Source organism: Chelonoidis abingdonii, chromosome 1, assembly GCF_003597395.2.
Source record: "Chelonoidis abingdonii isolate Lonesome George chromosome 1, CheloAbing_2.0, whole genome shotgun sequence".
Lineage (NCBI taxonomy): Eukaryota > Metazoa > Chordata > Testudines > Testudinidae > Chelonoidis > Chelonoidis abingdonii.
The window spans coordinates 210,610,614-210,626,098 of NC_133769.1; the positions used below are offsets into that span (position 1 = coordinate 210,610,614).

General features: G+C 40.2%; 1 protein-coding gene across 2 annotated transcripts in view; it reads left to right on the top strand.

Moving 5' to 3' along the window:
• RRP1B (ribosomal RNA processing 1B) overlaps positions 1-15,485 on the top strand; it is a 36,151-nt gene that overhangs the window by 549 nt on the left and 20,117 nt on the right. For both annotated transcript variants that reach the window (XM_032790178.2, XM_032790177.2), the window contains exons 2-6: positions 5,608-5,690; positions 7,218-7,275; positions 8,087-8,172; positions 9,434-9,495; positions 14,000-14,129. In XM_032790178.2, the coding sequence (XP_032646069.1) occupies positions 5,608-5,690; positions 7,218-7,275; positions 8,087-8,172; positions 9,434-9,495; positions 14,000-14,129 (419 nt within the window). The remainder of the gene's footprint in view (positions 1-5,607; positions 5,691-7,217; positions 7,276-8,086; positions 8,173-9,433; positions 9,496-13,999; positions 14,130-15,485) is intronic.

The window sequence follows — 15,485 nt, forward strand, 5'->3', positions numbered from 1 at the left end:
AAAGGAAGTGGAGTCACAGAATGTGTGAGAGGCACGTGGAGTTGTTGGGAGCCTCTGAGAATGGAGATGTGGGGCTGGCACGTGGTGTGGTACAGCAGGGCCAAATTAGGAGAGAGTAAGCGATGCTGCTGCTCAGACGGGAGTGGGATGTCTTGTACTCGCCCATCTTTTCTAACGCATATTAGTATGCCCAGTGTCCTTATTTTATATTATTTTTAATTGACTTTTACAACAGGAAGCATTTTTCCTGAAATATAGTTCTACAGATATGGAGGGGATGATTAGCAGCTCTTAAGAGCACAGAGACTTCAAGTACTATAACATGGACAATTAAATTTCCTCAGTGGACCATATGTACAGTGGGTGCACTTAAGTTTCTTGTGGCTTTAGAAATATTACAGGTTTCAGAGAGACTCCCCATTTTGAACACAGAATATCACTAGAATCAGAATGAATTTTTTAAGCTTTCTCATTGAATTTGTTTTGAAACTGCATGTAACCCAATTATGGTTGCCAGATGGATACAAGCATTTGATCTCGCAAATGAAGTACCCTATTTGGATGACCGAGGAAACATTAAGGGACAACACACTTTATAGTTGACAACAGACAGACCTAATCTACGCTTAAAAATTAGATCGATCTAGCTATGTCAGCTCTGAAAGACTTTGCATCCTGAGTGCTATAGGTATGCTGACCTAATCCGCAGTGTAAATGCGGCTTGGTGAGCAAAATAATTCCTCTGTCTACCTGGCTACTTCCTTGTGGAGAGATGGATTAACTACATCAACCAAAAAACTCCTTCCATCAGTGTCAGAAGCATCTACGTTATGGCACTACAGCTGCACAGGTGCAGCTCCATAGCTGTACCATTGCAGTGTAGACCTACCCTGAGATGAATAGGTGTAATTCATAGCTGTTACATGTTTTCTGCCTTACAATTCAATAGGGTCTACACTTCAGTTGTACATGGGAGCACCCATTTACAATATGACTGTGTACCAAACTCATTAGAAAATGTCTTGGTATAGCTAGTGTGGGAAGAATTCAGTCCCATCAGTGTTAGCAATACCAGGCCATATTATGTGAATAATGTAGCTGAAGTCGATGTACTTAGATCAACTTACTGTGGTGTCTTCACCGCAGTGAGTCAACTGCTGCCACTCCCCCGTCGACTCTGCTTGCGACTCTCATGGCGTTGGAGTACAGGAGTCTACAGAAGAGTGCTCAGGGGTCGATTTATCACGTCTAGACTAGACACAATAAATCGATACCCACTGATCGATCCAGTGGGAATCGAAGACATACCCTTAGTGAAGACTAAGCATGTTTCTACTCTGTCCAGAACTTCGCCACAATCCAAGGAGAGGGTTATGGGCCTGCATACACATCAAGATTAAGCACTATATTGAATGACGACCAGGGTATGTCCCCTAACAAGGTGGCTATGCAGATGAGCATTTAACACTCCATAGGGTCACATCTGGAAGGATTTCACTGCAACTGGAAGAGCTAAAACCTTTTTTATTGTTTAAATTAAATCTTAAATTCTGCAGAAACCTGAAATGCAAGACACCGAATCCATTGTATGCATGTATCAGAGGGATAGCCGTGTTAGTCTGGATCTGTAAAAGCAGCAGAGAATCCTGTGGCACCTTATAGACTAACAGACGTTTTGGAGCGTGAGCTTTCGTGGGTGAATACCCACTTCGTCAGACGCAGGTAGTGGAAATTTCCAGGGGCAGGTATATATATGCTAGCAAGCAAGCTAGAGATAACGAAGTTAGTTCAATCAGGGAGGGTGAGGCCCTGTTCTAGCAGTAGAGGTGTGAAAACCAAGGGAGGAGAAACTGGTTCTGTAATTGGCAAGCCATTCACAGTCTTTGTTTAGTCCAGAGCTGATGGTGTCAAATTTGCAGATGAACTGAAGCTCAGCAGTTTCTCTTTGAAGTCTGGTCCTGAAGTTTTTTTGCTGCAGGATGGCCACCTTAAGGTCTGCTATAGTGTGGCCAGGGAGGTTGAAGTGCTCTCCTACAGGTTTTTGTATATTGCCATTCCTGATATCTGATTTGTGTCCATTTATCCTTTTCCGTAGTGACTGTCCAGTTTGGCCGATGTACATAGCAGAGGGGCATTGCTGGCATATGATGGCGTATATTACATTGGTGGACGTGCAGGTGAATGAACCAGTGATGGTATGGCTGATCTGGTTAGGTCCTGTGATGGTGTCGCTGGTGTAGATATGTGGGCAGAGTTGGCATCGAGGTTTGTTGCATGGATTGGTTCCTGAGCTAGAGTTACTATGGTACGGTGTGCAGTTGCTGGTGAGAATACGTTTCAGGTTGGCAGGTTGTCTGTGGGCAAGGATTGGCCTGCCACCCAAGACCTGTGAAAGTGTGGGATCATTGTCCAGGATGGGTTGTAGATCCCTGATGATGCGTTGGAGGGGTTTTAGCTGGGGGCTGTATGTGATGGCCAGTGGAGTCCTGTTGGTTTCTTTCTTGGGTTTGTCTTGCAGTAGGAGGCTTCTGGGTACACGTCTGGCTCTGTTGATCTGTTTCTATTGTATGCATGGAAATTTAGTGTGTGCAAAGTACCAGAGCTCTTGCTAATATAATTACAAAATACTTACATAAATATCAGCACCTCGTTTCTTAATTTGAATTCTTCAGAGTTTTTTCACACTTTCTTTTTAAACTTTACCACTCAGTAATTGGGTGACTGAAGGGCTTAAAAAGGAATGGAAGGAGCCTTCTGTGATTCACAATCTGTTAGAACCTATTTAGATTAGGAAAGCTTGCACCAGTATAACTGTCGTGCTGTTGTACCAGCACAAGCCCCTAGCGCAGAGATGCTTCACCAGCGTGACTTACATTGGTGACTTTCTGAAGGCAGGTTGCACAGGTGCATTCTGTCTACACTACAGGTTTGCAGATACCCCAGGACAACATCCCCCCACACTGTAGAAGGGCCATTTTTGAGCTGTAGCTAACAATCTGTTTGTACCCACACTAACTGAAACAGTGCCCCTTCACAACAAGATACCTATAACTTAATGCAGGCCTCATCTTATGCACACTATGATCACTAATATAGGGGGTTCAGTTTTAACATACACATGAAGTGATGATATTTTAATAATCCACCTGTGGGAAAAGAGCGTGAGGAATTGATAGTGTTGCATTCTAAATGTTACCCTTGTGAAATAAAAATGTTTTAAAAGTCTGTCTCCTTACCTATGGAGAAGTTCCCTTTGACCTTTTCAAAATATAACAACTGACATAATCTGTGACAGGCCTTATTATGGAGGCAGCAGTCATGACTCTATAATTAAGGTTGAACATCTACTCAGACCTTCTTTCTGTTACACTGTTATAAATTGTTGACTATAGTGTACTTAAAATGGTGTAAAGCAGAGCAGACCCAGGTTCAGTATCCATATGAAAAAACATCTTTCAAGCAGCAAAGCCTGTGTTTCAGAGAAGATGCCAAAACCCCGAAACTATTATTTTGTAATCCACACAACCTAAAACAGGATATCTATGTAAAACTCCAAATAACAATTCTTAATGTATATATGGCCATTTTTTATCTTCAGAAGGTTGGTCTACCTTGAATTGTACTGAAGATGCATTGGCTTGATGGTTACATCTCATTTACAGTTGCTAGGGAGCTGTTTAATTTTGTCAAAATTTTAGAGGAGCAGATCCTGCTGAGATATTCCCATAACTTGCTCATGTAGCTAAAAGGCAATCTTATTGTCACAAAACACCATCTTTTCTGAACATTTGCTTGGATGGCTGAAGTTGGCACAGCTTTAAAATGTTGGTGTTGAGTATAGTCTCCTTTGATACTCACGATCTGAGCCTGATGGTTTTTCAAGGTTCACATGTAGCACTTTGCATGTTTCCATCACTCAGTTCTATTTCCTGTATTGGGAAATGTTGGTGGATCAGGTTGAAATGTGTGTTTGATATGGTACAGTAGTGATAGGGACTCTCAACTAGTGCTCAAAGTCTTGTGGTGATAAATCTTAAACCTTAGTATCACTTTGCTATAATTAAAAAGCTCTGAGCACTATTTTTGGCATCACTAATAATAGAGAACCTAAAGTATGTAGGTGTTCAACTAGCTTTACTGATACTAGTTACTTTTCTTAGAAGTTCATATGTCATATCTTGGAATTGAGTGTAAGACCACTGCACAAATTCTAGTCAAAATTAGAGACTCTTGAATTTTTAGTACTATCAGAAAGGCTCTGAACAATTAAAATAATCAAGTAGTAATGTACCTTAAGTTTAATTTGTGACTAAAATAGTTTCATTATATTTGTTTGTGCAGCTTGATTTAATAAAAAAGGGAATATGCCATATTTTGCTGATAACTAGAGCCTCACCTATAGGTGCCCTTTAAGAGATCTCTTGACCTATGCTACATGTAAAGTGAAACTTTTATTAAAAACACGGTCAAGGGAAATTTAGCAATGTGTGGACACAGAAGTGGTAAGATACAGTGGGAAGGAGAAAGAGTGAACAGTCCACGTTGATGTAGGAGATTACTAAACAGGCAGGGAATGCTACTTCAGTGTATCAAATTAAAAGGAAAACACAGTGGAGAGTGTGTTTTAAAGCAGAAAAAAAGGAGCTGTGCAAGCTCAGGAAAAAAAACACTTTTGTTCTAATATAAACATAACTTTTGCAATGCGGTGCATGGGGTTTCTATTGGTAAGAGTTCAACTCTCAGTACAATCAAAATAACTTAATTACTATCTATGTTTAGGTTTCAGAGTGGTATCCGTGGTAGTCTGTATCAGCAAAAATAATGAGGAATCCTTGTGGCACCTTAGAGACTAACAAATTTATTTAGTCTCCAAGTGGGTTTTAGCCCACCAAAGCTTATGCTCAAATAAATTTGTTAGTCTCTAAGGTGCCACAAGTACTCCTCCTTATGATTACAACTGAGTCATGCTCAAATATATTAAATGTGATTCAGTGATCTGCATTCTAACATTGTTTTATCCCATCCACAACTGCTGACTACTGAGAAATCAGTTCAGTGTTTGAACCACATTAAAATAAGATTCCAGAACACAGACCTATTCTGAGTGTATAGATTGGGCGTTCGTGTTTCTTAGTTCAGTGAAAGTCACTTACTCTCCCTGATTTGTACTTAGCCTTTCTCTTCCCTTCTCATCCTTTCCATTCAAAATTAAATATGATGCCCTCACTTAAAAATAACACTGGGACTTTGTTCCCTATAGTATGTTTTCTTTTAGTGCAGTGCTGTGCTGGCAGGGGGATGGATCAGAATGATCTAACAGGTTTTACCCATCTGACTTCTTCAAAGCCCTTGTTAATGTACTATATATTTTATATGAGACAAATTGGAGGCTTAAAGGCACTGTATCACTGCATTAACCACATTTTTCCATATGCAAAACCATCATATTAACTTTAGTTCCATTCAAAATGGGAGAAAAAATGTTTGCCCAAAAGGAATTTAAAGGGATGGAAGAGGGTGAGAGGAAAATGAGAAATCTGCTTGTAAGCGTTTGATGAAGGTGTCTTTCTTTTCAAATGCATAATTTTTTGTTGTTTTGCACTGTAGGTGGCTTCAGCCAAGAAGAATTATTAAAAATATGGAAAGGACTGTTTTATTGTATGTGGATGCAGGATAAACCTCTGCTACAGGTGTGTCATTCAGTGTTTTTTTGGTATATATAATGAATATCTTTCTGAAATACACCATGAAGATGTTGTCCCCTTTCATTTTGGGTAGCAACACTGACCCAATTTACCACTCTTGCCACATTTCATTCATAAAGATAAGTCGGAATTAAGTGCATGGAGGAGAGTTAATTGCAACTGACAATCTACTAAAAGGAGGCACCTGTAGATTTACTTTAATGGGAGTGTAATTGGGCTTGAAATTTTCAGTAGCCTGTTCCAGGGAACTGTGAAACCTTTTCCTTCATTTAATTTTATTTTGTGTATGTACTCCCTGGAATTGTATTGGTTGCAGATGCCCTACCACAGCTGCCTCTGTAAACAGAGTAGGAATCCTTTAACTACAGCATATCCTGGCCTCTGATTTAACCCAGGTAGAAAGTTTTGCTTGCCTTTTTTTTTTTTTTTTTTTTTTTTTTCCCATGTCAGGCTACAGAGGATAACCCTTTTCTTTGTCACGAGGGATTCAGCCAGTCTTTCTTTCACTTGCCATTTGGCTTCAATGATAATTTTCTGCAACTTCAATCTATATCCTGGGGGAGCAGGGAACTTTAGTTTGTCATCCACTTTTGGAATTTTGGAAGACTCTAGCATAGCTCCTCGTCCTTTTTTTTAAAAAAATTTAAGGTAGTTGGGGATGAAGAGGAAACTAAAGGTTAATGATTCTGTTGAGGTAAATGATTGTTGGTGATATATTCTTTATTGTCCTGTCATGAGTCCCTGAAGCTGATTCCTCATGTAGTCCTGATTGTCCAAATCTAATTTTTTAGTGCAACAACTTGGCCAGGAAGTTTGGATAACTTTCTGCTTTACCTTCAGTTCTTAAGTGAGCTGTGTGGTACTCCATCCAATGCCAGCTTTCTTCCCTTACATTGTCTGCAGATTCTTTGAAACTTGAGTGCTGCTTTGTGCTCAGCACTATGCAAGCATAGAGGAAGATGTTGATTCCTGACCTTAAAATCACTCCTAATCCTAGTAACTTCATTCCCTGCAACAGTTTAAATCTCCATTTGTATAGCCAATATTCATTTTGTAAAGACTACAGTGTGTGCTGCATATAATTGAGGACTACATATTATTAGTGCTCATAAGGTTTTATACAGATGTGTAAACTCAAAGGTGTATGTTTATTCTGATGATCTAGTTTTGTCTGCTGCTGGAAAGCAGTTCTTTTGTAGACTTGTCAAAATGAGCAGATCCTTGGCATGCTTCAGTCTTCTCTTATGTGTAATCTGTACTAACAGAAGTGCAGCCACAGCATGACAATGTAGGTTAAAAAACCATTTTCAGGATCGGCGATGCTTTGTCATATCCACAACTACGTGAGATTCTGTGTATGAAAACATGGACTCAGATACCTGCTAACTCAACATTTTTTTAGTATAAAGTTAATTTAAAAGTTTAGATTAACCAGTATTGTTTTGCCGCAGATTGGAAGGAGGCTAACCCCTGAAACAAGGTGCTAACTTTATTTTATTTTATATTTTTAAGGAGGAACTAGCAAGTACTATCTCCCAGCTTATCCATGTCGTTCAGAATATAGAGGCTCGTAAGTTTACTATTTCATTTTGTTTTCTCTAATTTTTCTCCAAAGTGCCTTTATATTTTGGGACTTTTAGCCAGTTGTCACAGAGTCCAGAACAGAAGCAGGTAGGATTGTTGTTTATTTTGTTGTCATTGTTCTTTTCTAGCTGTCATCTAAGATTTGTTTATGATTGGAATGTATGAGGCAGGTCTCTATCACATGTTCAGAATCCAATCAGTTCTTATTTGTATCTAGACTTATCTCGATAAAGTTTGTTTGCAGTATGGTAATGTGTGCTTATTACCAGTCTGACATAAAAAGTGCTCATTTTATAATCATGGCTAGCAACACAAAACCCTAAAATTGCCTTTCTGCTTCACTCTTATTCAGCTGCTGATTTGTTTTTATGTCGTAGTTTTGAACTGTAAGGCCTTAATTCAGTATTAAAAATGTGCGTAACTGCTTTGCTGAATCAGGGCCTAAACGGATATAGGTACAATTTAGTGCAAAATCAATGCTTTCTTCTCCCTTGCGAAGATGTGCATTTTGCATTTAATATTTTACAAAGATCACTCACTGTAACTGTTTGCCACACCTATCTATGTAAAGTACTTGTTTGCTCCCTATTACTGTAGTATCTGAGCACCTTACAGTCTGTATTGTATCTGTCCTCACAACAATCTTGAGTATATTTCTAGGCTGGTGCTGAAACTGCTGGACCAGTATGTAGAGAAACGTGAAAAAAAATTAAGTGGAAAAGTAGTCTTTCTAGGCTGCTTTCAGTAACATAAAATAGTATTGGTGTTGAACATGCACTATTTTTGTTCTGTTGCAGAGCACCTCTTCATTCAGACCTTTTGGCAAACTATGAACCGTGAATGGAATGGGATAGACAGACTGCGCCTTGATAAATATTACATGGTAATATTCACTTTTTTCGGGGGGGGGGGGTGTTGGGTGTTTTTTGTTTTCTTTTTGGTATATCTGTTTTGAACGGCCAAAGCATGATGATGCTATACTGGAGAGTTGCCATCTCTTCGTATGTCTTTGCATATGTTATAGCGAAAGGATTTTGCTAGTTTCAGGAGGCACAATGCAAAGCATATTTGTTTATAGGCCTTTAATTGGTGGCCTGGCAGGTCTAGAAGTCATGACATTATTTTTATGTAAGTATCTGATCCTGCACATGCTTATACATTTGCTTAGCTTCACACCGCATGGATATTCCTCATTAACTTCAGTAGGACGACTCCTGCGGATAAAGTTAAGCACATGTATAAGTGTTTGCAATGATATCCAGAGGGCATGTTAATGGATACCTCATCAAAATTAATATTTAAATAAAAGTAAGGCTACTTTGAGATTTTTCTGGAGGTGCCATTTAAAAACAAAAAAAAGGTACCATCTATAGGAGTTAAACTTACCACAGTGTACTAGATTTCTAAGTATAGGAAATATTGTATTAGATTTAAGTATTGAAGTGAGGTAAATTTAATTTTTAAAGGCATAATCTAGCATAAAATATCTATTAATTGAAATACACAGTAAAGCCAGATTAGTATTTTGTCTTCCAATTTTTATTTTTATTTCCTTAAAAAAGGAAGCTAAATTCAAAAACTTGCGTTATTGTAGTGTTATGAGTGAGAAGTTAACTACTCCAAATTGAGAACATCAAAAATGTAAGGTTCCTAGAGGTTAATTTATTATGGCTGTTACATGTGTAGTGTTCCTGTCTCTTAATTAATGTATATACAACAGGACAAACTAATGTTACTATGAAGTTGTTAACATTTTTAGTTGGTTTGAATTTATTAAATTGGAATTTCTGTAAATGGGGAAGTGAGGAAATGCACCTTAACTGCTTTGAAGGGTTTGGGGGGTGGGGGAGCAACATAGAACGATGCGGGGGGATGTACCATGGTCACTGTATTTTGTTTGGCTTGCAGTGTAATGACAGCAAATAGTGATGCTGTTGGAACTTCAGATCACACGCTGCGTCTACCCCATCTCCCAGTAGTGGCAAGACTTCTCATATATTCATGAAAGGACCTTTCCAACAAACTTTGTAGGCCATCAAAAGCTCAACTAAAGAGTCTGCCTATGTGACTGTCAGAGTAGCTATTTTATTGACTCAAATAGTTAGAAAACTTTAGTGTCATATAACAAATCTTCTGCTTTATAGCTAATCCGCATGGTTTTGAGGCAGTCCTTCGAGGTACTGAAAAGAAATGGATGGGATGAAAGGTAAATAAACTGCTAGATGTAATTTATAATAAAGAAGTTACACGGTATCAAAAATATTTTAATTTAACGTGCTTCTTCCTCTCTAGATGGCTCTTTTTAGTCATTGGCTTTCTTTGTTCTGTTTAAGCCTTTTATGTATCACATCACTTGTGCTATCTGATACATAGATTAAAGTCTACATTTTGTGTTAAGTTAAACATTTGTTGTAATTAATAACACTCAAGTTTGCCTTGGTAATTAGTCTAAACGTGCATTCCACAGTAAGGCTTTTGTGAAAAAGCTGTATGGGTATATTATGGGTGTGTGTATATATGTGTGTGTGTGTGTGTATATATGTGTGTGTGTGTGTATATATGTGTGTGTGTGTGTGTATATATGTGTGTGTGTGTGTATATATGTGTGTGTGTGTGTGTGTGTGTGTATATATATATATATATATACACACACACATATATATACACACACACTGAATATAAGGGCTTTTAGCATGAGGGCATAACAGGTCTTGCATTCAGTGGTCTTCGTGTATAATGGTGTTGCCAGGTTTTTTGGCGTTGCAGCCAGGAGGACTGGAGTTTTAGAAGTATGCATAATAATAATGAAGTCCTAGCACAGAAAATCTGGAAAGGGGAATCTTGTTATCCATGTTTTAGGAATTCCGTTTTCCTTGTCCTCTGTGACAATTTCTTGATAAAAATAGCTTATAGCAGTCTTTCATTGTAGACTTGCTTCTCTGTCCAGTCTGTCCTGTTTCGTATGCACAGTCTTGTATATTTTCAATAAGCTGTTAAACAAGATGGTGGTTCTAATGTCTAACTTTCATGCTGTGTCTAAACCTCTGACTTCAGTCTCCTGGATTGGCCTTCTCTTAGAGTGGTGATGACTTTCAAAACTAGTACTTCTCATTATTAATTAAAGAAGAGAAAAGGTTGCCTAGTGGTGCCTCATGCCATTCCACAATGTCAAGTGCACTTTATTTATTTCTCTGAAAACCAGGAAATGGAGAGTTAAGGTAATGAAAACTTAAGCTTCTGAAAACAGGAAATACAAAAGATACACACCATCTCTACCATGTACCCTTAACTCTGTTTTCTTTGAGCAATATCCAGACATGCCAGTAACACACACGCACACTGACACACTAATCTTACAGATGCTGCAGAGTACACGAACGCTGTAAGATAAAATCTTACATCTTCTCTTTGCTAAAGCAAAACCTGGATTTAGGTCGGGTGTAGTAAACAGGAGCTACCTACACTGATTTTATTCTACACAAACCATCTCAGACTTACTAAATGTTACAGTATTTTCACCCTTGCTAAAGTATTCCTTCGAAGACATTGCCTTCGCTTACCCCTCACTCTGCCCTGGTGACTACCACACAGGACACCAGATTGCTGATCATCCTGAATAACAAGATCTTTCTGCACTTCTGCTGATACAATCCTCAGAACTGAGTGCTTAATTGAGAAATGTTTGATCCTTCAAGGGACATATGCACCCTTTCGCGTATCACAACTTTGCCAAGATGCTCCAAGTAATCCCTCCACTATTTGGTACAGCTACATGTAACACGGGCAACACAGCTGGAATGCATGCAGATAAATGTTGGATGTGCAAATCTGTGGAGCATAGCACCAACAATGCATCGTTCTTTTAGTTCTCCTTATCTATTTATTGCGGCACCATGCTACTGAATCCTTCACAGTAATATTGCTAGCTCCAGGGCACAGAGTTAAGGTTGCGTTGTGGGTATGTTGTATACTGTAACTTCATATTTCATGGTTTCCAGAGAAATAAATATAAGTGCACTTGATATTCTGGAAGAGCATGAGATAACTTTAACTCCATTTTAACAGGAGTGTCTGGGCACTCAGTTTCCATGGGGCTGGGGGGGAGTTACATTTCAGTACCCCTATGAACCACAACATGGCTCTTCCCCCTCCACTGCCTTCTTGACAATGATTAACCTAACAACAAAATCCACTGGCCAAGTTAGTCCCTTCTCTGCTCCTCTATTGTTTTCTCATCTCGCCTCTTTTCCTGCCCAGCACAGCCCCGCCCACCTGCCTCCCCATGTAGAGCCAGGTGTTGGCATGAGACCTGCAGGTTGAGGAGCCAGGGAGAGGATGCAGAAATAGTTCAGGGGCTAGCATGGAGTCAGTGGGAATGTTGTGAGGTTTTTTAAAGGGAGGGACAGATGAGTATGGATGTGGGCAGGTGTTGCGGGGCAGAGCGAAGTCCCTTGTACATCCCCCGTGTACAGCTTTCACCCTCAAACTCTTCTGTTCTGACCTCCTCTTCTTCTGTTGGAGTAGATGGAAAAGTGAGCCTGGAACCCCTTCCCCACTGCTGGGGGAAGCTGGGGATTTCTGGATTCTTTCTCCAGTCGGGGAGTAATAGAGGGGAGCCCTGGAGGCCCCCCTTTGGGCCAGTGGAGCTGCCAGAGGGAGGAATGGTGAGCAGTGGGAGATATTTGTGGAGGAAGGCAGAGATGACTCCACTTGTCTTTCCCTCACCTCCCCGGTCCGGTATGTCACGAGAGGGAAGGTGCCTAACTTCCCCTCTTCCCTCTCTGGCGGTTAAAGTACTTTTTTGGAAAGCCAGTACTTTGTCAACTTCCAGTCATCAAACTGGGTTTTCAAAAACATAGTGTTGGAATGATCCCTTGCACTAACAGGGGTTGTTACTTCCTCTGTGGGCTGTGCCCTGGCACAGCGAAAGGGGAAGAGTCTTTACCCTGCACCCTCCCCAACCCCCACGATCCCTGCACTGCTCTGGCACCTTTTTCACTGCTACGATGCCTCGCCCTTTAGCCCTTACCACTGCATCAAACTGAAAATTTTATGAGCCATTCACATTAGGAGTGCTGTGTAAGAGGAATTAAATGACTCCAGGACTTGCTTTTCTTTGCTCATACTCAATACCATTGTTCGTGATGTTTACAGTATCCCAGTCACTTCCTAGAGTCTGTCTTCTTCCTTTTGATTAAAGCTTTTTTCTTTGATGGTACTATGATACAGGAGGGTCAGGGAGCAGTGGTCCTATTGAGCACCAGGACATGGGCAAGCACTAGGCTAATTAAGGTGTGGTTCCCTGTACACTAGGGAGGATTGCTACAGGTTAATTGAAGCACCTGTAGTCTATTAAGGCCCTGTCAGGAACCTAATAAAACCTCCTGCTTCCGGCAGTCAGGGGTGGAGGAGGAGGAGGAGTTTGGAGGTGTGCTGTGAGAGTTGAAAGACCAGAGAACCAAAGTAAGGGAGACCCTGTCCCAGCAAGGGAAGGAGACTCCCTTCCCCAGTGTCTAAGGATCGAAGGCACCCCACGCAAGGGGGAAAAGGGTATGAACCCACAGGATTGAGAGGGGCTGGGGCTCAGAATGAGGAATAAACCCAGACCCCTCCCCTGCTTCCTTCCTCTACCATCTTCCCGGGCCACTAGCTGGGACCTTGGCACCCAAGAGCAGGGGCAAGACCCCTACCCCGCCGCCAAGAAAAGCACAGGACTCACCATACTAACATCGTCCATCTTGCCACAGTACTTATAAAATAAAATCAGTTTGTATGTGGATTTCAGAGCGCTTCAAAATCTCTCTCTCAAACCAGAAATTTTGGTCTCAGAGGGAAAGAAACTTCCAAGAAAAGCCTAGGCTTAGAGCAAAGACAACGTGCATGCTTTGATAGCTGCCAGGGACAAGGCGTGAACGCCAAGTGCCCTGGTGTTGCTGAGATTCAATGATCATAGAATATCTCCTTGAGCCAGTCAGTTATCCTGACAACAGACTAACTGGAAACCCTTTTTCTTTTAAGGGGCCCTAGTTTTGCAGGGTGTGTGTGTTTCTCTTTGCCTCAAGCTACTGACGATCCAACCCCAAGTTCCTAAATTAATCCTAAATAGCTTCACTATAACACACCCAAAGGGGCAATGGAAGCCAGACACTAGGTAAGGTAAATTCTGAGCCCCTGAGATCAGTTTTTGAAGAGGACTAGAGCGATAGCCTGAGTCCCAGGTGTGCACACACAGAAAATTAGAAGAGCTAGGTTATTTTGTAAAATGCTGGGATTTTATTAGGGGGAGTTGTATCATGGGAACCCCTGGCTCAAATGACCCCAAATCTGGACTCCCTCACCACCATGCGACACAGTAAATTTCAAGGCATTCTGAGTCAGCATATGGATTCTCGAGCACTTAGAATTGTCTTTTAAACAATAAAAGACACTAAACCTTAACTAAAATAGAGTTGCCACTCCACTATAATCACCTGTGTTGAGTGGATTTCCTTACTGCAGGCAAACAATATTCTGACCTCAGGAAACTCTGACAATAACAATTTTTTTTTAAGCAGTAACAGTTATGACTGGACTTCTCTGAATATTTTCTTTATTTCTGACAAGTGTCAAAAAGCCACCTTTTAGTAGTTGGTGAAAAAGCAAACTAAACTCAGACTTTTAAATGAATGTATCCTGCTTGCTTTTTTTTTTTTTTTCCTTTTCTTCCCCAGTTTGATTGAGCCATTTCTGCATCTGCTAATGAAAGAAGTCATGCACCCAGAAAGTAATGCTCCCAATGGGATAAAATTCCATTTTATTGACATCTTTCTGGAAGAACTGGCTAAAGCTGGAGCCAAGGAGGTAGAAAACAACCTAATTCTCTTTGTGATTAATATTACTGTATTATACAACCATCTTTTATCAGTGTTTTTAAATCCTAGTTTATTTATATTGTTTTAAATATAACTCATTAACACTGAACACTATTTATGTTGTTCTTGGAAAAGGAACATAGATTGGTCAGTCTTCAATTCTCACACTCTGCTACAAATGCTCCAATTTTAGATTGTAAATACAATGAGGGAATCTTTTTTATTTTGACTCCCTCTCTTTTTTGGGGGGCGGGGGAGAAAACCCTATTGTTGTTTCTGTTGAGATTTTTAAAATTTTCATCACTCTTTTCTTTTATAAAAATTCACTTTGAGCCCATACTTGACCTGATCCTTTAACCACATGTTGTAGAGATTCAGAAATCTAATTTTAAAACTGTCTTCAATGACTTGGGTACTACTGGATTCAGACATGTGCATTTTGATAGACTGCCCCATAAAGAACAAGTTACACAATTTGCCAGGTACCAGCAATATCTTTAATGTAGTTTGCCTGTTATCTCTTTCAGTAGAGACCTTCCTCTTTCTTATTTAAGTCTCATTGGCTATTGCAAAGCAGCAGAATTTTGCAGCAGTCTGAAGTCTGATTCTACAGCAGCTACTGTGGAATTCTGCTGCAGGAATCTGAATTCTGCTGGCCATTTTATTATTACTTGAAATCCCTCCCCACAATGTCATTCTTCTTAGCCTGCTAAGGAGGAATCCTTGCAGCCCCCCTATACTAATTTGTAGCCTTCGCTTTGCTAGTCCCCATGTGGTGCTGTTGGCAGATGCCCTCCTGGTAACTATTTTCTCTCTCTCTTTAACAGACGAGATGTGCCTATTAGCAGTTTTGTAGCAGTGCTCTCTAAAGAAGAGACAGCAGAATGCAAAGGGTGGCCTAGCAGGCAGTTCTGTTGGCAGGTGTAGGGAGTGTATGTGGGGATGGGGGAAGTTTCTGTAGCAGGAACAATGTCTGCAGTCAGGGCTCTAATTCAGCAACAGTTCCTAGAATTGCATAGGGTTTATAAGGCCTATGACTGAGACTTTCAAAACAGCTAAGAGATTTAGATTAATTGTAATGAAAGATGCATGTAAATCCCCTAGATGCTTTTAAAGTCTCCACCTATGTTGAGTTTAGCAAAGGGATCAGATCGTACTGTTCATTACTATTTTGTTTGATGGTCTTTTGGTTAAGGTCTGCAAATCAGAAGACGTCCAGGATTTAGTGTGCTGCAGAATTCCTTTGTGACCTTGGGCTGACTCACTTAATTTTTTCCTCGGTCTCATTTTGCCATCTGTGAATTGAGGATCAAGGGCATATTGTGTGGTTTAATAAATCGATCTG